General features: G+C 38.8%; 1 protein-coding gene across 2 annotated transcripts; it reads left to right on the top strand.

Annotated features, from left to right (window-relative positions):
• The first annotated feature begins 741 nt into the window (after positions 1-741).
• On the top strand, positions 742-22,083 carry ZBTB8B (zinc finger and BTB domain containing 8B). 2 transcript variants are annotated; one of them, XM_053704829.1, is made up of 4 exons: positions 742-775; positions 17,829-18,767; positions 19,720-19,898; positions 20,260-22,083. In XM_053704829.1, the coding sequence occupies exons 2-4, from the start codon at positions 17,861-17,863 to the stop codon at positions 20,545-20,547; spliced, it is 1,374 nt and encodes a 457-aa protein (XP_053560804.1). In that variant the 5' UTR covers positions 742-775; positions 17,829-17,860; the 3' UTR covers positions 20,548-22,083. The 2 variants fall into 2 exon arrangements, with proteins under 2 accessions (XP_053560804.1, XP_053560803.1); XM_053704828.1 differs by having other exon boundaries at positions 744-775; positions 17,834-18,767.
• The last annotated feature ends 5,881 nt before the right edge of the window (positions 22,084-27,964 follow it).

Genomic DNA, 27,964 nt, shown 5'->3' on the forward strand with positions numbered 1-27,964 from the left:
CATGTAATATTTTGACTATCAACTTTAAATATGGGCCTTTAAATTAATTTTAAAGAAAGGTTAATAACAGTTTTATCTTATAAAAAAGTTTTATTATTGACTTTCATTATAGGTAAACTATTTCCACATGCCTGTATACATTAAAAATTGGTGTCCCAAATTTGAGTCTGGGAAATCTGGTCACCTTGATTACAGAGATATGCTATGCATAGTGTATATTGGTTACAGTATTTAGTTAAATTATAAAAGTGAGCAAAAAATAGTATATTGCAATTTTTTTCTATGCATGATTAAAACAAATTATGAAAAACTATATAAACTTTAATTTTCTTTATTTTTTTTAAACATATATGTGCAGTTTTATCTCCACATTTGGTGAATCAAAAATACGATATCATTGATGTACACAGACTACAAACTTACAGAAATGTATTCTACAGTTCTTTACTTACAAGAAAAAAAGAATAAAAGTAAATGCATGGCAATCTTATTGATGTAAGCATTACAACTATAGCACACTATAAAAAATTAATTTAAATCGGCAATAATAAGGTTAAAGCATTAACACAAGAACCAAACACATAAGTTAATTGTAACTATTGCATGATGGAACTTGTAGTTTCATCCCGAACAAAAAAACGCGACCAAAACATCATGCAAACTACAACTCCCAATAGCCCTTCTAAAGTACGGCTCTCTGGTTGGGACAATCATGTGCTGACGTTAGTTTGGTTTCTGATTAGTTGGGTTTCACGGTACAGGGATTGGCTGAAAGGTGAGTGGAATTAATAATTGTATTTTATTTATCAGCTGCTTAAGAGCAATATAACAGTTTTTTTTAGAGAGGGTACATTTTGCGATCTAGGGTTGCAATCAAAATGTAATACGAAAAAATGCTCCGAATTTAACCAGAATATGAAATAAACAATGCAAAAAACCTCCTGGTAAATAATTGCAGTAATTGTATCTCGAGAGAGCACGTATGTGATGTAAATACTCTCTAGTCCATTTGTGCAGTGTAAATATTTGGAATCCAGTGTGTGGATTAAGTGCCATTAGACCGGATGTGCAGTGTAAATACTCAAGGGTCAAGGTATGAAGACAAAATAGAGTCAGTGACTACCTAGACGATGCAAATAACCCTTGATATTAACGAGCATGAAGTTCGATTTCGTTTTTTTTATTATTCAGATTATTAGCTCCTGCTGCAGGTTTGCCCTTTTTAAAATGAATTCAGTTCAGTGATCCGACTAAGATCTCTTGCTGCCTCAGTCAATCGAATTTTGCTAAAATATGTTCAGATTCTAACTTTTTGAAGATTAGATTTTAAGTGACATGAGACCCAATTTTTTTCTTTCATGATTTAGAAAGCACATGCAAGTTTAAAGAACTTTCTAATTTACTTATATTATCTAATTTGCTTCATTATCTTGATATACTTTGTTGAAAAGCATATATAAATATGATCAGTAGCTGCTGATTGGTGGCTACACATAGATGTCTAGTGTGATTGGCTCACCCATGCGCATTGCTATTTCTTCAACAAAGGATATCTAAAGAATGAAGTAAATGAGATAATAGAAGTAAATTGTATTTTCTATCTGAATCATGAAAGAAAAATAGTGGGTTTCATGTCCCTTTAAGAGCTGCTGGTTTAGTAATAACAGTTATAGTATTAATTTAATTGAAAATAAATGTTATTTAGCAAATAAAATAGACATTAAATAAAAAATGTGGGGCACCTATCACTAGTTACTGCAGTGGATTATGTACATATCGTCTGAAACCGGACATACAGGAAACAGCAGCTATGACCAGGAAAGTGAGGCCATGGAAACCGTGAGCGGTGTTAACACATGCCTCCTTATGAGCAATAGAGGTTATATAGCCCCTGAAACCAGGAACGTTGTATATGTGCTCATTGTGATCACGGGTGGTGTAGGTGCACCAGATACAAGCTATGTAGCTTCAATATTGCAGGTATACAGTTTTTTAACCTGCTAAAAATGTATGCAAAAATATACCCTCTGACAATACATTAATGACAAACAAACAGCTTTGGGTAGGAAAGGATGTACACAGCCACCTTAGTCCAGGTTAGTAGTGTACATACCCCATTGTCCATAGTAAAGAGACATGAAAGTCAGAATTAAACTTTCATGATTCAGATAGAGGATGCAATTTTAAAGAGACGTTCTATTGCATATTTAGCTAGTTAGTGAAACTATGTGTTTAACCCCATTGCAGTGGCAGGACAATTTGTTTTTCTCTAGTCGCTCCCAACAAATGTATTTGCTCTGGCTGACTTCAACTGCGTGGCCTTGCAACATATGCTGTGCGTACCAGTCTCTCTGTGGTCTCCCTCTACTCCTTCCCACTGTTCCCCAGATAGTGATGCTGAAACTCTGACCAGGCAGTGGGCCCCTCTTACCTGGGGGCCCCCTGCATTGCAGCCACTGTGCAGGGGTAAAGCACCGTTATGTGCTAGTAATAGTGAAATAATAAAATAACTGTTACATATTAGAACATTTTCTTTTATGTCCCTTTAATATCTTATGGAGTAACAGGTTATGAATCACCTGGACGCTTGGTCACTTGAGGGTAGAAAACATTTAGGGCTAGTTTACGAGTGGAGTGCAAACGTTTGCGCCTGAGCAATAAGGGGTTTATTGCGAGGGTTTGCGCTTGTTGTGCTTACCGCTCCTATTACGAGTTGAAGGTAAACGTGATCGCTTGAGCACAATTACGATTTGAAAATGATTACCGCGACTTCAGAGCTCTGGTTAACTGTTTTGCAAAACATTTAAGTTGCACAAAATACATAAAAAATACACTACAAAGTACATTTACACTTATAACACTATAATAACACTATCTAATAAAAATTATTTAAAAAAAAATATTGCACACAAAAATTATAATGGCTCAAAAATATGAGGTGTTAGGTGTTAGAAAAAAATAAAAACAGGAAAAGGGCTTTAACATAGACATACATACATATGCATGTATCTCTATATATGTATAGATGGAGACATGTGAGATCATATTTATGCAATATTCATATTTAATAAAGGTGTTACCATGTATTTAATGTAAATATTTCACATTCCAATGTTCTGCACATAGCGGAATATGTTCTTATTATTAATATATATATATATATATATATATATATATATATATATATATATACACCTATAAATAATCCATGTATGTGTGTGGACTGTGTGTTATAAAAAAATAATATATATATATATATATATATGTGTGTGTGTGTGTGTGTGTATATAGCTATATATTGTACCAATATACCATCAGATATATATATAGAAATATGTATTTATGAATAAATATAACATATTCTGCTATGTGCAGAACATTGGAATGTGAAATATTCATATTTTCATGTTGGGCTAGAGTGAGTGTGTAGTGTTAGGGTTTTTCCCCCCACTTTTTTCTCTCCATTGGCTTCTATAGGGGAATATGTGAACGTGCATGCAATATTCTAAGTTAGGCTTTTTGCACTAGTTGGGTTTCAGCAAGAGCGAAAACCACTTACTTTCAACTCATAATACGAGCACAGCCTGACGAGAGCAAAAAGCTTACTTCTATCGCAATTAACGCTCGAGTGGAAGCTTCATTAGTAATCTAGCCCTTAGTTGTAGATAGGTTGAGAATGTGTGCAGGAGGGAGAATGTTGGTAAAACTGGTTGTGTGTCTGGTTTGGGCATGAACTATTCGGACAAATATGGATTTTGAGATTATATTTAAATATTTTTCCGTGTGTGTGTGGAAGGGAGTTGTGGTTATAATATACAGTATCAGAGAAGTGTTGAATATTAGACTGAGAATAATTTATAAGAGTTGGAGGAAGCTAATATATATTGGTTGAGGAGCTGAGAGGCTGGGCTGGGAAGTATTTAGGAATTAGAACAAAATTAGTTGTGACTCACTAGGTTTATACTTATCGAAACTTTTGCATTTTTGGCACAAATGAGTACCTGAAAGTTGAAGGAGATTAAAGGGCATTTTAGTGCAAAAATAAAATTGTTTAATTTGTTAGAGCATGTGAATTTTGCACTGAATGCCCTTATTAACCATCCTAAAGTGGTTAAACATATAACTTAAAGTGAAGGTCAATTTAGATGAATCGGTGCCTGGTTTTTAATAATCCTATTAAAAACAAGGGCACTTTAATTAATCAAAATTGACATTTAACTTGTTTTCTTCAAAAACTTACCTTTTAATCCTGACAGCCGCTCCAGCGATTCCCCCGGCCATCGGAAGCCTCTTCATACGTCAGAAATGACGAATCCGGCTTCCTCCAATCATGGCTTCCCCCACGAGGGGATCAATGCCATGATTGGAGGAAGCCAGATTTGTAATTTTGGACCCGCGAAGAGGGCTTGCGACGGGCGAAGGAAGTGCTGCAGCGGCTGTCAGGATTAAAAGGTAAGTTTTTGAAGCAAACTAGTAAAATGTCAATTTTGATGAATTAAAGTGCTCTTGTTTTTAATAGGATTATTAAAAACTGGGCACCGATTCATCTAAATTGACCTTCACTTTAAGTTAATGGTGAGAAATCCAGAAGGAAATCACTGAGGTTTGGTGAAGCCAAATTATAGAGAATCAAATAAGGAATAGGAAGAGGCAAGTTCATTTTGATGGAAGCAGAGGTTTGGGGATAATGTTTGATATAAAATAGAGCCAAGACATCAGGTTTAAAGGGACAGTCTACACAAAAATTTGTTATTGTTTAAAAAGATAGAAAATGCCTTTACTGCCCATTCCCCAGCTTTACACAACCAACATTGTTAGATTAATATATTTTATAAATTTTTAATCCTCTACATTTCTGCCTGTTTCAAAGGCTCTATTGACAGCCTCTTAATCACATGCTATTTTTTATTAGCTTTTCACAAACGGAGACAGCTAGTTCATGTGGGCCATGCAGATAACAATGTATTCACGCCTGGGAAGTTATTTAAGAGTTAGCACAACACAGTACTAAATGCAATTCAATAGATAATAAACAGTCACAGTCATGTGATCAGGGGGCTGTCAGAAGATGCTTAGATACAAGGTAATAACAGAGGTAAAAAGTATATTAATATAACTGTGTTGGTTATGCAAAACTGGGGAATGGGTAATAAAGGCATTATCTATCTTTTAAAACAATAACTATTCTATTATAGACTGTCCCTTTTAAAGGGACATCAAGCTCAATTTTTTTTACATGATTAAGATAGAACATGCAATTTTAAACAACTATCTTGGCCTTCCTAGGTGATAAGTTTTTAGAGGCATAAATCTCTGCTATGTCTGGTATGGCTCCCATTTTATCCTACTCAATTTGTTACAAGACTCACTTTCTATGTCATCACTTCTGGTTTGTTTCTACATTTAAGACTAGAATCCTTACATTATGATCAGTCCATAACTCAAATCTTCTGAATAGACTGAGTGGTTGGACTCAGTGGTGAACTGCTAAGGAAACAGTATTTGGTTTACTTCTCTGGGACTGTTATTTTATCTCTGACATTGGAAGTTCTTATTCACCTCACCTGCTAGCATGGAAAAATACCTTTTGTGCCTCATTTCTTTGGAGATCCCAGATTTGGCGCTACCATCCAACAACCTCTAGTATGTAAACGTAGCCATTACTTCTCTAGCTTTTGTAGTTCTCCTGATATCCCTGATGTCAAGTAATGCTTTGTCTTGGGCTACTCCATTTTGAGAGCGTGTCATATATAGCATTAAAATAAAAATAAATACATTTTCTCTTTGGTATTAGCAGTATGATAAGTAAGTCTAGTAAATCTGTAATTAAACACTTTAACACTCCAATTAATACAAAGTTAAACAGGATCTGGTACGCATACCTTATACTTGGTGCCCATGTGAGCTCTGGTAGCTTTCCATTAAAATGTTTAGCGCTGTACTTATGCTTCTGGTTGTTGAATAGCAACATGAGGCTCACACTGATCCTGATCAAAACAGAGCAGCGAGTGTATATTGGAGTATAGAGGAAATGAATTCACAACAAGGTCCTGGCTAGCCCCTATTCTGACAGAACCAATTATGAAAAATGTAAGGCAGGGCTGTTCTGGTCATATGAAAACAAGTTTCACTTTATTCAATACAAGTTAAAAACGTGAGAGACCACACTCTTGCATGCTATCATAACTAGCCAGCAAACATGAAACCGCTGACCTGTAACTCTCATGCATTTATCCCGGGATTATGTGCTGTGTTTGAGAACCTGAATATACAATTACATCGTGTTCGTCCCTCCAACATATTTAAAGGGACAGTAAAGTGAAAATTGAACTTTCATGATTCAGATAGAGCATGCATTTTTAAACAACTTACCAATTTACTTCTATTATCCAGATTGCTTTGTTCTCTTGATATCCTTTATTGAAGAGTAAACATAGATATGCTGATAGGAGCTTAGGAGCGTACAGGTGTCTTTAGCGTTCTATGGCAGCAGCGTTTGCAACTTTGTATAACATTGCTATAAACATTGTTGCAAACACTGCAGCAAAATGGATAAAGACATTAGTACGCTCCTGAGCTCACCTAGGATTACTCTTTAACAAAGGATCCCAAGAGAACTAAGCAAAACAGAAAATAAAAATCAATTGGAAAGTTGTTTAAAATTTCGTACTCTGTCCAACTTAAGTTTAATGTTGAGTTTACTGTCCATTAAAGGGACATTCTACTTCAGAATTTGCATTGCTTAAAAAGATATATAATCCCTCTATTAACCATTCTCCAGTTTTGCATAACCAACACATTAAAGGGACATGAAACCCAAAAATGTTCTTTCATGATTCAGATAGAGAGTACAGTTTTAAACAACTTTCTATATTACTTGTATTATCTAATCTGTTTCATTCTCTTGGTATCATTTGTTGAAGGAGCAGCAATGCACTAATTGTTTCTAACTAAACACATGGGTGAGCCAATCACAATCTATATATATATATATATATATATATATATATATATATATATATATATATATATATATATATATATATATGCAGCCACCAATCAACAGCTAGAACCTAGGTTCTCTGCTGCTCCTGAGCTTGCCTAGATAAACCTTTCAGTAAAGGATAACAAGAGAAGGAAGCAAATTAAATAATATAAGTCAAATGGAAAGTTGTTTAAAATTGTATTCTCTATCTGAATCATGAAATAAAATGTTTGGGTTTCATGTCCCTTTTAATATACTTTTTACCTCTGTGATTACCTTGTATCTAAGCCTCTGCAGACGGCCCCCTAATTACAGTTCTATTTACAGACTAGCATTTTAGCCAATCAGTAAATACCTGCCATAACAAGTGAAACACCTTGTGAATACTTAAATAAAAAGCCACTGCCGCCTGTAACAAGCAACAACCAATTTAATGTTCTCTGTTATTTCCCTATAACAAAGCTACTGCACCCTAAAGAACCTACTGCCCCTGTAAATAGCCACAGTAACACTCTTACTGTACACTGTGAATATAGCACCTGTACTATGAGGTTACAAGCCACCACATTCTGAGGAATCCCCTGTAACATCATTTTGCACCCAGTAACAAGCTACTGCACCCTGTCATTTCTCCCTGTAACAAGCTACTGCACCCTGTCATTTCTCCCTGTAACATACTACTGCACCCTGTCATTTCTCCCTGTAACAAGCTACTGCACCCTGTCATTTCTCCCTGTAACATACTACTGCACCCTGTCATTTCTCCCTGTAACATACTACTGCACCCTGTCATTTCTCCCTGTAACAAGCTACTGCACCCTGTCATTTCTCCCTGTAACATACTACTGCACCCTGTCATTTCTCCCTGTAACAAGCTACTGCACCCTGTCATTTCTCCCTGTAACAAGCTACTGCACCCTGTCATTTCTCCCTGTAACAAGCTACTGCACCCTGTCATTTCTCCCTGTAACAAGCTACTGCACCCTGTCATTTCTCCCTGTAACAAGCTACTGCACCCTGTCATTTCTCCCTGTAACATACTACTGCACCCTGTCATTTCTCCCTGTAACATACTACTGCACCCTGTCATTTCTCCCTGTAACATACTACTGCACCCTGTCATTTCTCCCTGTAACATACTACTGCACCCTGTCATTTCTCCCTGTAACATACTACTGCACCCTGTCATTTCTCCCTGTAACATACTACTGCACCCTGTCATTTCTCCCTGTAACATACTACTGCACCCTGTCATTTCTCCCTATAACATACTACTGCACCCTGTCATTTCTCCCTGTAACATACTACTGCACCCTGTCATTTCTCCCTGTAACAAGCTACTGCACCCTGTCATTTCTCCCTGTAACAAGCTACTGCACCCTGTCATTTCTCCCTGTAACAAGCTACTGCACCCTGTCATTTCTCCCTGTAACAAGCTACTGCACCCTGTCATTTCTCCCTGTAACAAGCTACTGCACCCTGTCATTTCTCCCTGTAACATACTACTGCACCCTGTCATTTCTCCCTGTAACATACTACTGCACCCTGTCATTTCTCCCTGTAACATACTACTGCACCCTGTCATTTCTCCCTGTAACATACTACTGCACCCTGTCATTTCTCCCTGTAACATACTACTGCACCCTGTCATTTCTCCCTGTAACATACTACTGCACCCTGTCATTTCTCCCTGTAACATACTACTGCACCCTGTCATTTCTCCCTATAACATACTACTGCACCCTGTCATTTCTCCCTGTAACAAGCTACTGCACCCTGTCATTTCTCCCTGTAACAAGCTACTGCACCCTGTCATTTCTCCCTATAACATACTACTGCACCCTGTCATTTCTCCCTGTAACATACTACTGCACCCTGTCATTTCTCCCTGTAACAAGCTACTGCACCCTGTCATTTCTCCCTGTAACAAGCTACTGCACCCTGTCATTTCTCCCTGTAACATACTACTGCACCCTGTCATTTCTCCCTGTAACATACTACTGCACCCTGTCATTTCTCCCTGTTACAAGCTACTGCACCCTGTCATTTCTCCCTGTAACATACTACTGCACCCTGTCATTTCTCCCTGTAACAAGCTACTGCACCCTGTCATTTCTCCCTGTAACATACTACTGCACCCTGTCATTTCTCCCTGTAACAAGCTACTGCACCCTGTCATTTCTCCCTGTAACAAGCTACTGCACCCTGTCATTTCTCCCTGTAACAAGCTACTACACCCTGTCATTTCTCCCTGTAACATACTACTGCACCCTGTCATTTCTCCCTGTAACATACTACTGCACCCTGTCATTTCTCCCTGTAACAAGCTACTGCACCCTGTCATTTCTCCCTGTAAAATACTACTGCACCCTGTCATTTCTCCCTGTAACAAGCTACTGCACCCTGTCATTTCTCCCTGTAACATACTACTGCACCCTGTCATTTCTCCCTGTAACATGCTACTGCACCCTGTCATTTCTCCCTGTAACAAGCTACTGCACCCTGTCATTTCTCCCTGTAACAAGCTACTGCACCCTGTCATTTCTCCCTGTAATATACTACTGCACCCTGTCATTTCTCCCTGTAACAAGCAGCTGCACCCTGTCATTTCTCCCTGTAACATACTACTACACCCTGTCATTTCTCCCTGTAACAAGCTACTGCACCCTGTCATTTCTCCCTGTAACAAGCTACTGCACCCTGTCATTTCTCCCTGTAACATACTACTGCACCCTGTCATTTCTCCCTGTAACAAGCTACTGCACCCTGTCATTTCTCCCTGTAACAAGCTACTGCACCCTGTCATTTCTCCCTGTAACAAGCTACTGCACCCTGTCATTTCTCCCTGTAACATACTACTGCACCCTGTCATTTCTCCCTGTAACAAGCTACTGCACCCTGTCATTTCTCCCTGTAACAAGCTACTGCACCCTGTCATTTCTCCCTGTAACAAGCTACTGCACCCTGTCATTTCTCCCTGTAACAAGCTACTGCACCCTGTCATTTCTCCCTGTAACAAGCTACTGCATCCTGTCATTTCTCCCTGTAACAAGCTACTGCACCCTGTCATTTCTCCCTGTAACAAGCTACTGCACCCTGTCATTTCTCCCTGTAACAAGCTACTGCACCCTGTCATTTCTCCCTGTAACAAGCTACTGCATCCTGTCATTTCTCCCTGTAACAAGCTACTGCACCCTGTCATTTCTCCCTGTAACATACTACTGCATCCTGTCATTTCTCCCTGTAACAAGCTACTGCACCCTGTCATTTCTCCCTGTAACAAGCTACTGCACCCTGTCATTTCTCCCTGTAACAAGCTACTGCATCCTGTCATTTCTCCCTGTAACAAGCTACTGCACCCTGTCATTTCTCCCTGTAACAAGCTACTGCACCCTGTCATTTCTCCCTGTAACAAGCTACTGCACCCTGTCATTTCTCCCTGTAACAAGCTACTGCATCCTGTCATTTCTCCCTGTAACAAGCTACTGCACCCTGTCATTTCTCCCTGTAACATACTACTGCATCCTGTCATTTCTCCCTGTAACAAGCTACTGCACCCTGTCATTTCTCCCTGTAACAAGCTACTGCACCCTGTCATTTCTCCCTGTAACATACTACTGCACCCAGTCATTTCTCCCTGTAACAAGCTACTGCACCCTGTCATTTCTCCCTGTAACAAGCTACTGCACCCTGTCATTTCTCCCTGTAATATACTACTGCACCCTGTCATTTCTCCCTGTAACAAGCAACTGCACCCTGTCATTTCTCCCTGTAACATACTACTACACCCTGTCATTTCTCCCTGTAACAAGCTACTGCACCCTGTCATTTCTCCCTGTAACAAGCTACTGCACCCTGTCATTTCTCCCTGTAACATACTACTGCACCCTGTCATTTCTCCCTGTAACAAGCTACTGCACCCTGTCATTTCTCCCTGTAACAAGCTACTGCACCCTGTCATTTCTCCCTGTAACAAGCTACTGCACCCTGTCATTTCTCCCTGTAACAAGCTACTGCACCCTGTCATTTCTCCCTGTAACATACTACTGCACCCTGTCATTTCTCCCTGTAACAAGCTACTGCACCCTGTCATTTCTCCCTGTAACAAGCTACTGCACCCTGTCATTTCTCCCTGTAACAAGCTACTGCACCCTGTCATTTCTCCCTGTAACAAGCTACTGCACCCTGTCATTTCTCCCTGTAACAAGCTACTGCACCCTGTCATTTCTCCCTGTAACAAGCTACTGCACCCTGTCATTTCTCCCTGTAACATACTACTGCACCCTGTCATTTCTCCCTGTAACAAGCTACTGCACCCTGTCATTTCTCCCTGTAACAAGCTACTGCACCCTGTCATTTCTCCCTGTAACAAGCTACTGCACCCTGTCATTTCTCCCTGTAACATACTACTGCACCCTGTCATTTCTCCCTGTAACAAGCTACTGCACCCTGTCATTTCTCCCTGTAACAAGCTACTGCACCCTGTCATTTCTCCCTGTAACATACTACTGCACCCTGTCATTTCTCCCTGTAACATACTACTGCACCCTGTCATTTCTCCCTGTAACAAGCTACTGCACCCTGTCATTTCTCCCTGTAACAAGCTACTGCACCCTGTCATTTCTCCCTGTAACATACTACTGCACCCTGTCATTTCTCCCTGTAACAAGTAGTTGCACCTTTTAGAAATTCTGTTAGTGCTCTATTCACCCTATAAATACTCCATAGAACATGCTATTACAGCTACTGTATCTTGTGCATGCGCGCTGCTTTTTAAACAATATACCACACCCTATGTACCCCTTGAATACATTATGTAACAAACTATTACACCCTGTGACTATCCCTGTAATCTGCCATTACACCCTGTAAATACCAGTTTGATCAAATATACTTTTTATTAAAGGGACTGTAAAGTCAAAAATAAATCATGATTAAGATAGACCATGCAGTTCTAAGAAACGTCTATTATTAATTTATATGCAGTCTTTTTATGTGCCTACTTTTCTAAGGTACCAGCTGCTACTGAACATGTGCAGGAGTTCAAAGGGTTATACATATATGTGTATATGATTGGCAGCAGTTAGCTGCCACATAATACAAGGGGCAAGGAAATTAAGTCATTTCAAAATTAGAAAAAAAAATGCTATTGCATTGTCTTGTTACTATGCACATGTTGATTATGCAATTCTGCTGAATGTAATGGTCCTTCCAAGGGACATGAAACTCGATGAATGTTCTTTCTTGATTCTCTTAGAACATGCAGTTTTAAACAACTTTCCAATATACTTCTATTTCCAGATTTGCTTCTTTCTCTTGGTATCCTTTTGTTGAAGGAGCAGCAATGCACTACTGTGAGCTAGCTGAACACATTGGGTGAGCCAATGACATGATGTGTATATGTTCAGTTACCAATCAGCAGCTAGCTCCAAGTAGTATTGCTCCTAAACCTACCTAGATATCCTCTTCAACAAAAGAAAGTTGTTTAACGACCACAACGTACCCTGTATGTTGCTGGTTGTTAAGGTTTTTTTTTTAGGCCCGTAATAGTGCAGGTCTCAGCGGCGGTGCCAAGTCCGCGCTATTACAACCTCCTTCCCTCCAGCTGGCCTTCTGTAATAGTGTGGTCTAGCTGCTGGCAGCGAAAGCCACGCTATTAAAAAGCAAGGCCCATTGAAAGACCAGCGACGTACAGAGTATGTTGCTGGTCATTAAGGGGTTAGAATTGCATGTTCTTTCTGAATCGTGAAAGTTTAATTTTGACTTTACTGTCCTTTTAAGCATAATTACTATTGGGTATAGGCATTCGGATCCTTTGTGAGGATCTGAAAGCGGAATTAAGCAGCCGCTCGTTCCCTTCGGAGATTTTCTTAGCAGGATTGTTTTCTGTAAAAGATTCCCACTCTAAGATCTGGATTTGTGGAGATCTTTTACAGGAATCAGTCCGGCTATGAAAATCTGAAGAGAATGAGCGGCTGCTTACTTTCACTTTCAGACCCTCACAAAGGATCCGGTGCACATACTGTACCTAATTACGATGCCTTGGAAGTGACTTAAATGGAGTTCCATGAAGAATTGTAGGAGCCACATAAATCATAGCTTTGCAAACACAAATACAATAGAAAAAGAAATGTGTGTAGGAAATCTTTGTATGCTACCTATGAAAATGGTTTAATCGGTCTACAATATTGTATTACCTACCAAATGTCACTGTTTATTTGTTCCAAGTTAAACAAAATGTAGTTTTCGACTACAACAGACAAGTAGAAGTCAAACACAGTCGGCCAGATTACGAGTGGCTCGGTAATAACTTGCAAGTTATTGTCACCGCTCACCTTTAATAGCGCTGCTATTACAGGTTTGCAAAAACCCGGCGTTTGCGGGTGATACTGCTGCCTTGAGCTCCATACCGCACACAAATACCAGCGCTGCTTTGAGCTGCTTTGACGTGCTCGTCCACGATTTCCCCATAGACATCAATGGGGAGAGCCGGCTAAAAAAAAGCCTAACACCTGCAATCACGGAGCGTAACGCAGCCCCATTGATGTCTATGGGGAAAGAAAATGTATGTTTACACCTAACACTCTAACATAAACCCTGAGTCTAAACACCCCTAATCTGCCGCCCCCGACATCGCCGCCACCTACATAAACTTATTAAACCTTAATCTGACGCCCCCAACCTCGCCGCCACCTACCTACACTTATTAACCCCTAATATGTCGTCCACAATGTCGCCGCCACCTACATAAATTTATTAACCCCTAATCTGCCACCCCCAATGTTGCCGCAACATACATAAATTTATTAACCCCTAATCTGCCGCCCCCAACGTCGCCGCCACTATACTAAAGTTATTAACCCCTAAACCTCTGGCCTCCCACATCACTAACACTAAATAAATATATTAACTCCTAACCCTAACACCCCTAACTTCAATATAATTAAAATAAATCTAAATAAAAATTACTATTATTACCTAAATAATACCTATTTAAGACTAAATACTTACCTGTAAAATAAACCCTAAGCTCGCTACAATATAACTAATAGTTACATTGTAGCTATCTTAGGTTTTATTTTTATTTCACAGGCACGTTTGTATTTATTTTAACTAGGTAGACTAGTTAGTAAATAGTTATTAACTATTTACTAGCTACCTAGTTAAAATAAATACAAATTTACCTGTAAAATAAAACCTAACCTGAGTTACACTAACACCTAACATTACACTAAAATTAAATAAATTTAATTAAAAAAATACATTTATCTAAATTACAAAAAATAATAAACACTAAATTACACAAAATAAATTATCAAAAATAAAAATGAATTACTCCTATTCTAATAGCCCTATCAAAATTAAAAAGCCCCCCCAAAATAATAAAACCCCTAGCCTACACTAAACTGCCAATAGCCCTTAAAAGGGCCTTTTGCGGGGCATTGCCCCAAAGAAATCGGCTCTTTTACCTGTAAAAAAAAAAATACAAACAACCCCCCAACAGTAAAACCACCACCCACACAACCAACCCCCCTACCTAAAAAACCGAAACTCCCCATTGCCCTGAAAAGGGCATTTGGATGGGCATTGCCCTTAAAAGGGCATTTAGCTCTTTTACGGTGCCCAAAGTCCCTAATCTAAAAATAAAACCCACCCAATAAACCCTTAAAATAACATCCAGCCGGGAGAAGTCTTCATCCAATCGGCAAGAAGTCCTTAACGAAGCAGGGAGAAGTCTTCATCCAAGCGGAAAGAAGTTGTGCCAGATGTCTTTAAGATGGAGCCGCTCCGCGTCGGAAGGATGAAGATAGAAGATGCCGTCTGGATGAAGACTTCTGCCCGCCTGGAGGACGACTTCTTTCTGCTTGGATGAAGACTTCTCCCGGCTTCGTTGAGGATTTATTGCCGCTCTCAAGGCAGAACATACAATGATCTGAGATGTCATCGCAGAAAATGCAGCATGTCTGCAGAAAGAACAGGACACATGCAGGAACTTGCAGGAACTGTTCATTTAACTTTTCATCGCTGCTCCACATTAGGCTGTTCTCTTCAAACAGAGCTGTTCTCTGACTGCACTGTGTAACTTTTCCTTACCACATATCATACAGAGCAAAGTGCTGTTTGAAGTGAACAGTCAAATATTCAGCAGCGCTGCCAAGCAGTAGGGCATTAATTAACTGTCTCTCAGAGATTGTTTCAAGCCCGTCCCCTAGCCTTTCACAATCTGCAAAGCTGTTTTTTTCTGAATGTAAGACGTTCATATGAGCAATGCACCTAATTTGCAATGCAATTTTCAACTACTGCACTATATTATAAAACTTTAAATATTGCTTCATTCTCCAGTTAACTAACACACACAATACAATCAAACTGGTGCTTTACTGTAACTGCCTAATTTAAAATTGAATTTTATTTAAAAATGACCTGCAGAAAATTTTTCACTAAAAAAATCCCGTTGCAGAAAGGGAAAAAAAGTTCTGCCTCTGGGCTTGCCGCTTGGATGAAGACTTCTCCCGGCTGGATGAGGATGGATGTCCGGTCTTCAAAAACTCTAAAGTGGATCTTCGGGGGTTAGTGTTAGTTTTTTTTAAGGGTTTATTGGGTGGGTTTCATTTTTAGATTACAGACTTTGGGCCCCGTAAAAGAGCTAAATGCCCTTTTCAGGGCAATGGGGAGCTTAGGTTTATTTAGTTAGGATTTTATTTGGGGGGTATGGTTGTGTGGGTGGTGGGTTTTACTGTTGGGGGGTTGTTTGTATATTTTTTTTTACAGGTAAAAGAGCTGATTTCTTTGGGGCAAAGCCCAGCAAAAGGCCCTTTTAAGGGCCATTGGCAGTTTAGTGTAGGCTAGGTTTTTTTTTATTTTGGGGGGGCTTTTTTATTTTGATAGGGCTATTAGATTAGGTGTAATTAGTTTAAATATTTGATCATTTCTTTTTTATTTTGTGTAATTTAGTGTTTATTATTTTTTGTAATTTAGATAAATGTATTTTTTTAATTTATTTAATTTTAGTATAATGTTAGGTTTTATTTAACAGGTAAATTTGTATTTATTTTAACTAGGTAGTTAGTAAATAGTTAATAACTATTTACTAACTAATCAACCTAGTTAAAATAAATACAAACTTACCTGTGAAATAAAAATAAAACCTAAGATAGCTACAATGTAACTATTAGTTATATTGTAGCTAGCTTAGGTTTTATTTTACTTTTATTTATTTTATTTTTAGGTAAGTACAAGTAGCCCTCAGTTTACGCCGGGGTTAGGTTCCAGAAGGAATGGTTGTAAATCGAAACCGTTGTAAATTGAAACCCAGTTTATAATGTAAGTCAATGGGAAGTGAGGGAGTTAGGTTCCAGGCCCCTCTCAAAATTGTCATAAGTAACACCTAATACATTATTTTTAAAGCTTTGAAATGAAGACTTTAAATGCTAAACAGCATTATAAACCTAATAAAATAATCACACAACACAGACTTCACTTGCATTTTTCTGCGAACAGTTATTTCTATGCATTCCAATCTGGACTTGTTCGTTTGAAATCTGCTCGATAGCTGATTAATTTCAGCTTGCTTGGCTGCAACACACGCGGACAGCTCCACCTATTGGCTATTTTATTCAATGCACTGCTTCTCAATGCTTTTCAATAGCAGTCACATTACTGGAAAAAAGGTTGTTATTCTGAAACAGTGCAAATTGAACCGTTGTAAACCGAAGGCCATCTTTATTTATTTTTAAATAGGAATAATTTATGTATTAATTGTAATTTTTATTTGCAATTATTTTAATTTTGTTAAAGTTAGTGGGGGTTAGGGTTTCGTTGGGTTTAGGGGTTAATAACTTAAGTATAGTGGCGGCAACATTGGGGGCAGCAGATTAGGGGTTAATAAGTGTAGTTAGCTGGCAGCGATTTTGGGGGCAACAGATTCGGGGTTAATAATAGTAATGTAGGTTGTGGCGATGTTAGGGACAGCTGATTAGGGGTTAATAAGTGTATGTAGGTGGCGATGACATTGGGGCAACAGATTAGGGGTTAATAATATTTAACTAGTGTTTGCGATGCGGGAGTGTGGCGGTTTAGGGGTTAATATGTTTATTATAGTGGTGGCGATGTCCGGAGCGGCAGATTAGGGGTTAATAATTTTATTTTATTATTATTTATTTTAGTGTTTGCGATGCGGGAGGGCCTCGGTTTAGGGGTTAATAGGTAGTTTATGGGTGTTAGTGTACTTTGTAACACTTTATTTATGAGTTTTATGGTACAGCTTTGTAGCGTAAAACTCATAACAACTGACTTTCAGGTGGTGGTACAGATCTTGTAGTTATGGTCTGTACCGCTCACTTTTTGGCCGGACAGGCAAACTCGTAATACCGGAGCTATGGAAGTTCCATTGAAAAGGTGCAGTAGTTACGTTGCGTTATGGCCAAAAAGGTGTAATACCAGCGGTAGTGAAAAAGAGCCATAACGATGCTTTTTCACTCATAACGCACAACTCGTAATCTAGCTGAGTGTTATTTCCTGAAACAGAAGGAAACGTCTGGGATAACTGATAGAGCTTGATATAGTAGTATTTTTATTGGTTATGCATGTGCAGACCCCACAAACCTTACAATAGGATTCAAACACACTGACTAGGAGGATGAGACTGACAGGGGTAAGAGTGCACAAGGAGATATATTGTCACTATAATTATTAGCCAATTGGTTTAGTTCTACTTTTAAGAAGCCCAAATAATGAAAAGTTCTTCTTGCAACACATTACTAATGATAAAAACGCAAGTTTTTGGTAAACTTATATTTAGATCAGTTGTAAGTAGTCCATTGACTTCTGTTTCTTTTTTCAGCACAGGTGGTTTTGAGTCCTTGCTTTGGAAGAATGGAGATGCCATCATATTACAAAAAGCTACTTGGGGAACTTAATGAGCAGAGAAAGAGAGATTTCTTCTGTGACTGCACCATTATTGTGGAAGGTCGGGTCTTTAAGGCTCACAGGAATGTCCTTTTTGCCAACAGTGGCTACTTTAGAGCCCTTCTGATCCACTACATTCAGGATAGTGGGAGACACATCACAGCATCTTTAGACATTGTCACTTCTGAAGCCTTCTCTACCATAATGGACTTCCTGTATTCTGGGAAGCTGGACTTGTGTGGAGAAAATGTCATTGAAGTTATGAGTGCAGCCAGTTATCTGCAAATGACTGATGTGGTCAATTTCTGTAAGGGTTACATTCGTTCCTCACTTGATATTTGTCGAAAGATAGAAAAAGAAAGCTCCTTTAGGCAAGCAGACAGTGGTAGCGATGGCATAGGAGGGGTAGATAGAACTAGATTGGAGAGCTCTGTAGTGAAAGATGAGGACAGTGAATGCCAAAGGGATCCTCCTCGTGAGGACCGAAGTAGCTGTAATTCAGTAGAACTTGTAGTAAAGGATCACCCAAGTGTAGGGTCTCCTGAAGAAAAAAGCTCATCCAAAGTAGTGGAACCAAAGGAGGAGTTTGACTCTGATATAGTGGAAGTGACAGAGGGTCTTCAGCAGTACCAGAGTCCCCAAAGACCACAACAGGGAGAGGACAGCCTCCCTGAAGGTGCAGGAGCTGACATGTCTTATAATAACTACCATATGAAACATTTCCTTGAAGCTCTTCTGCGTAATAGCTCTGCCCAAAGGAAAGAAGACAATGTACATCATTTTCCACGCGGGTTTGAATCTCGTCAGGAGGAAGCAGTGTTCCCCATGAGCTCCATGGCTGACATTCAGGGCGACTGGTATGGGGAAGATGCAGGTAAAAACTGTCTTATGAATATGGTATACATATAGAAAGTATGGGAAGCAAATGTTGGCTTTGAATAGATTTTACGTTAAAATTCGGCAAAGTTCAACTGTTAAAAAAGTAGAAATTATATGTCATATTTATAAAACTGAAATTTATAACTATCCATTTGAAGTGTTTTCAAAAGGGCTTCAGACAGTTTTCAAATGTAAGGCCATTTCAATCCACTAGAAACCTCAATTATCAAATGGTTTTTATGTGACTTTGCTCCACGTAAAAGTAAGTAATACTTTGCATTAAATGAATGCAGCACCAGTATTTTAATCTATCAGAAAACACTTTTTGAGTTGTATATGTTTTCACTCGAATGGATGGGAATAAGGGCATGGAGTTGTATTATATTACTGTTCCATTTTATCTTGTGAATTTAAGTTGCAAGTGGGAATCTCCTATTGGTTGCAGTTTTTCTTTTTATTCTAAAATCTGCAAGCGTCCATGTGCACATATCTGTTTATTTGATGGTAACAGATGAAAAGGGACATCAGTTAGCGTTTAAAAAAACAAAATGTAAATCTGTTAACCACACACGTAAATACAGTATGTTGTTGTTTTGTTTGTATACTTGTAATGAAATTTCAAATAAAATATAAAGACACATTTAGTCTCGAAGATACTGAGTAGTTTACAATCCACATCTTATGTTTTCTGTGAAAACATTTTTTTTTCTTTTTCTTTACAGTGTTAATTTTTTTCTTAAATTGCTGGGTTTTTTATAGTAATTTGAAAATATTATATATCTAGCGCTGCATAAACAATATTTTATAAGCACCTGTTTCAGCTTTATTAGCTCACATTTTACTGACAAGGTTTTGGCTAGTGGCACATTATGTGGGTTTTATTTGATGGGCTTATTGGTCTTCTGGTCTTTTTATCTGTGTTGACAGCATCTCTGTCTTTATTTCAGGGGATGTTCTTGTTGTTCCTATTAAGTTGCACAAGTGCCCTTTCTGCCCATACACAGCCAAGCAGAAGGGCATCCTTAAGCGCCATATTCGTTCACACACTGGGGAACGTCCATACCCTTGTGAGATATGTGGCAAGAGATTCACTCGGCAAGAGCACCTGAGAAGCCATGCACTTAGTGTGAGTATACGTTGCTATTTGCATACTTTTACATTTGGAGGGACAGACTTCATATGGAATGTATGAATCATAAAACAGACACTAGATTACTTTCAGATAAAATGTCCAATGATCTACATCTCTCTGCTCTGATTAGACTATCTAAGAGGTTTCACCAGTACTGTGAGGACCCTCAAAGAATTTAAAAAAAAAGGCAAATTTTAGCTTGAACACTGTTGATCTTTCTATAAAGGATTCTGAATACATACATTGTAATATAATGCTCAAGAAAGACCCCAAAGATTTTGTGTGACTGCTCTCCTTGCCAGCGAGTTTTTGATTATAATGTTCTAAGTCAAGGTTGTCTTGTATGTCATTTCAGGTTCACCGCTCAAACCGTCCAATCATCTGCAAGGGTTGCCGCAGGACCTTCACCAGCAGCCTATCCCCTGGCTTGAGACGTTTTGGACTGTGTGATAGCTGTACATGTGTCACTACCACTCACGATGACTCCAGCCACCCAGGCCAGTCTGAGGCTGCATCCGAGAGCATAGACAAAGATGAAGTAGATGGGGATTGGCCGATCTATATTGAATCTGGAGATGAAAATGAGGCAGCTGAGGAAGAAGCAGACGAGAAGGACCAACTTCACAGAGAGATTTTGATGTGAATCTCGAAAGAGGGGGAATAAATCACCATCGCAACATTAAGGAAGGATTCAAAATGTATCGGGGATGTAATCTGCTGTGCTACAGATTGCAAACCTCCAACTTTGCAGAATACTGCTGGACACCACGGTATAGGGAGCAGCATTTGACTGTTTATCTAATGCTTTTAGTTTGGTGCTGTGCACTAAAAAAACAATATAATTTGTGACTTTTTTCTGACGTTATTGATTTTTTTTAATCTCTCATTTGCTATTTAAAATACAAGAAACAATAGAACTGACAAGGTGCCAAACCACCCTGGGAGATGCAAGGATATCTGGTATTCAGCTACAATTATAGTGAGACCCTATAATCTGCTAATATCTCTCTGTCACGGAGAGTCTGGAGCCTAGAATGCACGTCTACTATATGTTAAAGATATTTTTATAGTGGCAAAAAAAGCTCAAATTGTTCAATCAGATCAAAAGCCTTCCTTTCTGAGGGATGTGATCTACATTACAATACTGAATACAAGCAGACGGTGAGATTATAGTTTTTGTGCCTCATCCTGTTCCTGGATATCTCAATCAGTTTTGGAAATGACAGTAATGTTTTCTTAAGGATCATTTTAAATATTTAATAAGCTCTTCTATGTTTGAATCACACAGACAACTGAGTTGTACTTGCTTTCAAAACCAGAAGTACTAGATATAGTGATATGACACATTCAGAAGTTGTACTAAACTAGCTGTTAGTGGAGAAAATACTACTTAAGTGGAAAAAAAGACCTGTTGTTTCATTATACCTGTGCCAGATAATAAGAAGTATGGAGACAGATCTTGTATAAATGCAACACATCTCTCTCGGTGTAGCTCCTGGAAGCCTTATTTGGCTCTCTTCATGCAAAGATTATCATGGTTATGGAATATGGAAGTAATTTATTCTCAGTTGAACGCACATTTTGCCTCGGGCTGCAACTAGTCTTCAAAAAGAACAAAAAGGTGGAGAACGTTTCTAAACTCATAATGAAGATTGTGTGCGTCCTTCTTTGTCTGTTTCTGGATTTTCCCTCCCTTTTCATTATGTTCAACAGTAAACCCAAAGCTAGCCGAGTTTATTCCTGTCTGTTGGTCATTCCTGAAAGACCAGCAGCAAAATACTGTTTGATTCTAAACTTTTATGTATTATAATAATGAACTGGGTGACCTAAGCACCATGATAACTATGATGTAATATCTGGAGGACAAATGTCCTTTTTTTTATTGGTTTGTATGAAAATAATATTTTTAAGTTATTGTGTCTTTTGTTCCATGGTACTGCACATGCAAAAACTGTAAAATACTATTTTAAAGTTGCCTTTTTCTTTTCCTTTCCATTTTGGTACATGCTTGAGACATCAAGATAAAATCTTCCACTAAATATTGCCTATATAAAGAGAAAAGCAATTCTTTAAAATGTGTGAAGCTAAAGGGGCTGGCTCGTGCTCTTATGATTATGTATATTCTTGTGCTGAGTTTTTGAGTAATATTAAACATAGTAATTAAATGTTAACAAGGTAAGTCATATTGTGTGGCTAAATGCTCTCATTGTTTTGCATGTATGGATTGGACGACACTTTTTCAAGAAAATTACAGTTAGATTACATTCCTGCTAGTATTGATGACTTAAAGGGACATAAAAAAAAATAAAAAATTTTCTTTCATGATTCAGATAGAACATACAATTTTAAACCACTTTCTAATTTACTTTCTATTATCTAATTTGTTTCATTCTCTTGGTATCATTTGTTGAAGGAGCAGCAATACACTACTGGTTTTTAACTGAACACATGAGTGAGCCAATGACAATCGAGATATATATATATATATATATATATATATAAATTAAAAAGATATGGTAAACTGCACAGCGCTAAACTGAAATAAATGTAGCCTAAATTATTCAGGAATTTATAAAGTTTACACTCAAACAGAGTATATATGATCTCATATGTATAAAAGAGATACAAGTAAAATAAATTTAAAAGAAATATGGTAAGCATTAAGATTATCAAAAATAAACGTATCTAATATATTGCACGTTGCTAGAAAATGTATCTGTTGAAATACATGTAAATGAGAGCCAAACGATCAGACACCGGATAGTGGAGTCCTATACAATTCAGAAACATGAACAATATGCAGTTGAATGATATCTACAGTAGCTCATAACAGTTAGAAGCAAGTAAATGTCCACAAACAAACGTGACAGATAAAAACAATGACGAGTGTTTATATTAACGGCACAGTCACTTTAGATCCAGTATCCTAATGCTAGCTTACTAACTACTTACATCCAATACCCTCAATCATATGAGGTAAGGAATAGGTGGCTGTAAGCGGGTATAGGTGAAACGCCTTCTCTTGGGGAGTACAGGTCCTCAGTTTGTTAGTAGCAGGATCCCAACCGGCTCTTCACTTCAATCCCAGCAGTAGTTTTCTCTCCGGTATTTTATAAAGAGAGGGGAAAGAAACCACACATAGTGTGATATCGTTTATAAAATACGTGTTTATTAAATGTAGAACAAGGGTACTCACAGACAAGACCTCAATCTTTATGAGGTATCGTCACAGCTTTGTACAATTACAGCGAAATAACAAAGTCCACAAGGAATAGCGGGAGCAGCCGAATTCAACACCAGAGTTGCAGCCTGACACGTTTCAAAGTTTTGTATAACTTCTTCATCAGAGGCTTTAGTAATCCTGAAGCTAACACTGCATTGCAGTCAAGAGACATAGCACCGGAGTGCCCAGAGTAAAGCAGAGTTATTTATCGGTTTCAGTGTGAAGACTCAGAAGAAACTAAAATAGTGTCACAAAAGCCGGGAGAACGCTATGCAAGAACATGACAGCAGTTCATAAACGAGTCTAGACTGGAACAGCTGGGATCGTCTTTAAGACAGAACTCGCAAGGACCCTAAAGGGATTGAGTTCCATTTTTTTTTTACACAAGACTTCTGTGAGTTGTTTTCTGGAGTGCAGACTGCTGGGCAGCTGAGAAGTCCCAGCCTGTGTTTAGCACCCATCTGGTGCTACAGGGATATCTTACAAGTTTGGATTCCCACATCCCATATACCAACTGAAACTCTGCTGCCAGTGTTCAGTCTGCTAGACGACTACACGGTTCCAGTCTGCCCTGTGAGCACCTCTGTTGGTGCTCTCCCACATGAGTCTTATCTGAGCCAAGATACACAGTGGGAGGTCTGCATTTCTTGTGAAACACAGCTGATCGATTCACCTGGGCACTCCTGACTGCACATTTGGAGAGTTTGGATATCGCAGCTAATTACGGAGGTTAACTATTTGTGGTGACTACTTACCTCATAGCGATTGAGGTTTCTAGAAGTTAGTGCTTTGGGATAGGGGAATCGCAACCCCATACACTTTTTTATTTATATAATCCACCTAAGAGAGGCGCAGATACACACTCTTCTTTATATATATATATATATATATATATATATATATATATATATATATATATATATATGCAGCCACCAATCGGCAGCTAGAACCTAGGTTCTCTGCTGCTCCTGAGCTTGCATAGATAAACCTTTCAGCAAAGGAAAACAAGAGAAGGAAGCAAATGAAATTATAGCAGTAAATTGGAAAGTTGTTTAAAATTGTATTCTCTATCTGAATCATGAAAGAAAATTTTTGGGTTTCATGTCCCTTTAAATGATCATTTTAAAATGTAGCCTGTTGCATCCCTTTTAACCATAAATGCCTTACTTCCCAACCATACTTTAAAGCAGTGTTTCTCAACTCCAGTCTTCAGGATCCCCAACAGATTTTCATGATATCTGAACTAGAGCACAAGTTAAAATAATCAGTTGAACTATAACCATGGGTACTAATCTGCTGATTATTAAATTAAATGTGCGCTTAAGTTCAGATATCCTGAAAATCTAGTCTGTTAGGGGCCTGAGCACTGCTTTATATGGACATGAAAGTCAGAATTAAACTTTCATGATTCAGACTGTACAAATTAAAAAAAAAGATCTGTTTTACTTATAAATATATTTGTCTTGGTATACTTCATGAAACTTAACTCCTTTTCATAAAAGCATACTGAGATAGTCTTAGAAGTGTGCACGTGTCTTGACTATACGGCAATGTTTGCAACTATACTTGTGACAAGGTTATACCTTCTATATAGTTCTAAAAATGTGCACGCTTCTGAGCATATCTATATCTGCTAAGACAGGGCTCGACAAACCCTGGAGCCAGCGAGCCACTGGCTACTAGAATTTTACGCCTGGCTCCTAACATATGGGTTATTCTCCATATATCTATATAGAAATACCACTGTCTGGCTCCTATAAGTTTTTCTGGCTCCTAAATTTTAAAACAGATTTGTCGACCCCTGTACTAAGAAAAGAGAAGTGTGAAATTATCATTACACAGCACACCTACCTCCGCTTGCTCTCACGGGGAAAAGAGCAGCGTTTTACAAAATATACCTGGATTATTTTTTTTAATTATTGCATCTAAATCATGAAAGTCTTATTTTTACTTAAATGGCCATTTAAGCACTATTTGTTAAATGGTCTTTATACAAAATTATTTATTTTACAAGATATGACGAGTCCACGGATTTCATCCTACTTATGGGATTACGCCTCCTGGTCAGCAGGAGGAAGCAAAGAGCACCACAGCACAGCTGGATATATAGCTCCTCCCTTCCCTCCCACCCCAGTCATTCTCTTTGCCTTTGTTAGTGATAGGAAGAGGTAAAGTGAGGTGTTAGTTTAGATTCTTCAATCAATAGTTTATTGTTTTTAAATGGTGCCAGTGAGTACTATTTTTCTCAGGGTGGGGCATCAGATGTTTCAGCTATGGGAACTGAGGAGTTTTTCTACATTATCACTTCACTCCCCATGCTGTTGCTGCCCTGCTGATGGTCTTATCAGATGTCACATAAGGCCCTATTTGTCCCCACAGACCTACAGGAGGTGATGTAAAGAGACCTCTTCTTCGTGTGGGACAGGTTCAGATCAGCACTACGGTATGTACAGTCTTTTTGTTTTCTGGGGAGAGTGTAGCTCAGAACAGACTGGACGTTAGCTGCTGCAACACAAGTGGGGTAACTAACTTGCAAAAACAAAGTTTTATTTCTCTATCTGTTTCCTTTAATATATATAATAAGCAGTGGGTTGGTGTACTTATGTGACCCGGTTTCATTAAGGGGTCAGAAACGGTGACACTCTATATGCAGGCTGACGCTGGAGATTGGGACAAAGATCCTGTGTAAAAATCGTTAAGGCCTTTATTTTGTGAGGCAACAGTTGTTTGAGGGACACATTGGCTTTTATACTAGTCGGGTCTACCCGACATTGATTATTTCCATGCAGCGTTTTTTCTTTCTCTATACCGCCCACGAAAGGCGGGGCTTACGTTTGCGCGCTTTTCTGCGAACTTGCTATTCCGGCTTCTGACACGGAGGAGTATTACGGAGCACCTGTTGCTTTCTAGGTCCGCTTGGTTTAAATTACTAGATCGCAAGCGGACTTAGGCAGTGGTTCTAGGAGGGCATCTTGTTGGTGTGAGGTAGGCGCCACAGCGGAGCTGTGGTTTGATGCAGGGGTTAATTTTAGTCGCAACACAAGAAGGACTATGATAACCTAACAATGTAAAGAGGTTTGGTTATAGAAACTGCATATTGCTATTTGTTACACATTTGCAGTAAAAGTTTATATCGTTACACATTTGCAGTAAAAATTTATATCGTTCTAAAATTTAAAGACACAGTACAATTTTAAAATTTAAAGGCACAGTACTTTTTTTTGTTATTTCATATTATTATCTGACACAACCAATATTGCTCTTGTTTTTCTTTTTATCATGGCTGACCTACTGGAACAGACTTGTTCTATGTGCTTAGCTGCCAATGTGGAACCCCCTCTTACATTTTGTCCCTCCTGTACTGAGAGGGCCTTACAGTTTAAAGAACAAATTTTCTTTAATGCAAATATCTCTAAGGATGCTATTCAGCTTGATGAGACTCAGGGTATGTTACAAATTTCTCCCCAAGCGTCACAGCCTTTAACACCCTTTCAGGCACCGTCAACTGCATCCACCTCATTCACTCTAAAGGATATGGCGGCAGTTATGTCATCTACTCTTACAGAAGTTTTGTCTAAGTTGCCAGTGTTGCAAGGCAAACATAGTAGAAGAGCGGACCAGGTGGTCCAGGCAACTTCTGAGCTCTGAAGTGGAAGGTAGGGAGACTCTATCTGAAGGAGAATTGTCTGATTCAGGAAGTGCATTACCCCAGACAGATTCGAACGTAATGTCCTTCAAATTTAAGCTTGAACACCTCCGTCTGTTGTTACGGGAGGTTTTGCTGACTCTGGATGATTGTGACTCTATTGTGGTACCACCAGAGAAATTGTGTAAGATGGTCAAATACTTAGAGGTTCCTTCTTATTCTGATGTTTTTCCGGTTCCTAAGAAAATTTCGTATATTATTACACGGGAATGGGAAAGACCGGGTATTCTGTTTTCACCTTCCCCTACCTTTAAGAAAATGTACCCTATAGCTGACACCCTGGCTAAGCGTACGACTATCCCTATTGAGGACAGTTGTGCTTTCAAAGACCCTATGGACAAGAAGTTGGAGGGTCTTCTAAAAAAGCTATTTATTCATCAAGGGTTTCTATTACAACCGACGGCCTGCATTGTCCCAGTCACAACTGTGGCCGCATTTTGGTTTGATGCTTTAGAAGAGTCTCTTAGGCCTGAGACTTCTTTAGAGGAAATAATGGATAGAATAAAGGCCCTTAAGCTGGCAAATTCTTTTGTTACGGATGCCGCTTTCCAGATCGCCAAATTAGCGGCTAAGAATGCAGGATTTTCCATGTTAGCACGCAGAGCCTTATGGTTAAAATCTTGGTCTGCGGATGTGTCCTCTAAATCCAAGCTTTTGGCTATTCCTTTCAAGGGTAAGACCCTATTCGTTCCTGACTTGAAAGAGATCATTTCTGACATTACGGGAGGTAAGGGTCATCTCCTACCTCAAGATAAGACTTCTAAGCAGAGGGGTAGACAGAGTAATTTTTGTTCCTTTCGAAATTTCAAGGGAGTCCCCTCTGCCTCTTCCGCTAAACAGGAAGGGAATTTTGCACAAGCCAAGTCCGTCTGGAGATCCAACCAGGCTTGGAACAAGGGTAAACAACCCAAGAAGCCTGCTGCTGCTCCCAAGACAGCATGAAGGGGCGGCCCCCGATCCGTGACCGGATCTAGTAGGGGGCAGACTTTCTCTCTTTGTCCAGACTTGGATAAGAGACGTTCAGGATCCCTGGACACTGGAAATCGTGTCTCAAGGGTATTAGCTGGAGTTCAAAAATCCCTTCCCAAGGGGAAGGTTCCTTCTTTCATGATTGTCTGTAGACCAGATAAA

This window comes from Bombina bombina, chromosome 3 (assembly GCF_027579735.1).
Source record: "Bombina bombina isolate aBomBom1 chromosome 3, aBomBom1.pri, whole genome shotgun sequence".
NCBI lineage: Eukaryota > Metazoa > Chordata > Amphibia > Anura > Bombinatoridae > Bombina > Bombina bombina.

Coding starts and splice junctions, on each gene's coding strand:
- ZBTB8B (XM_053704829.1), top strand. CDS start 17,861: ATGGAGATGCCATCATATTACAAAAAGCTACTTGGGGAACTTAATGAG. Junction 18,768..19,719: donor CTGGTATGGGGAAGATGCAG/GTAAAAACTGTC, acceptor TCTTTATTTCAG/GGGATGTTCTTGTTGTTCCT. Junction 19,899..20,259: donor TGAGAAGCCATGCACTTAGT/GTGAGTATACGT, acceptor ATGTCATTTCAG/GTTCACCGCTCAAACCGTCC.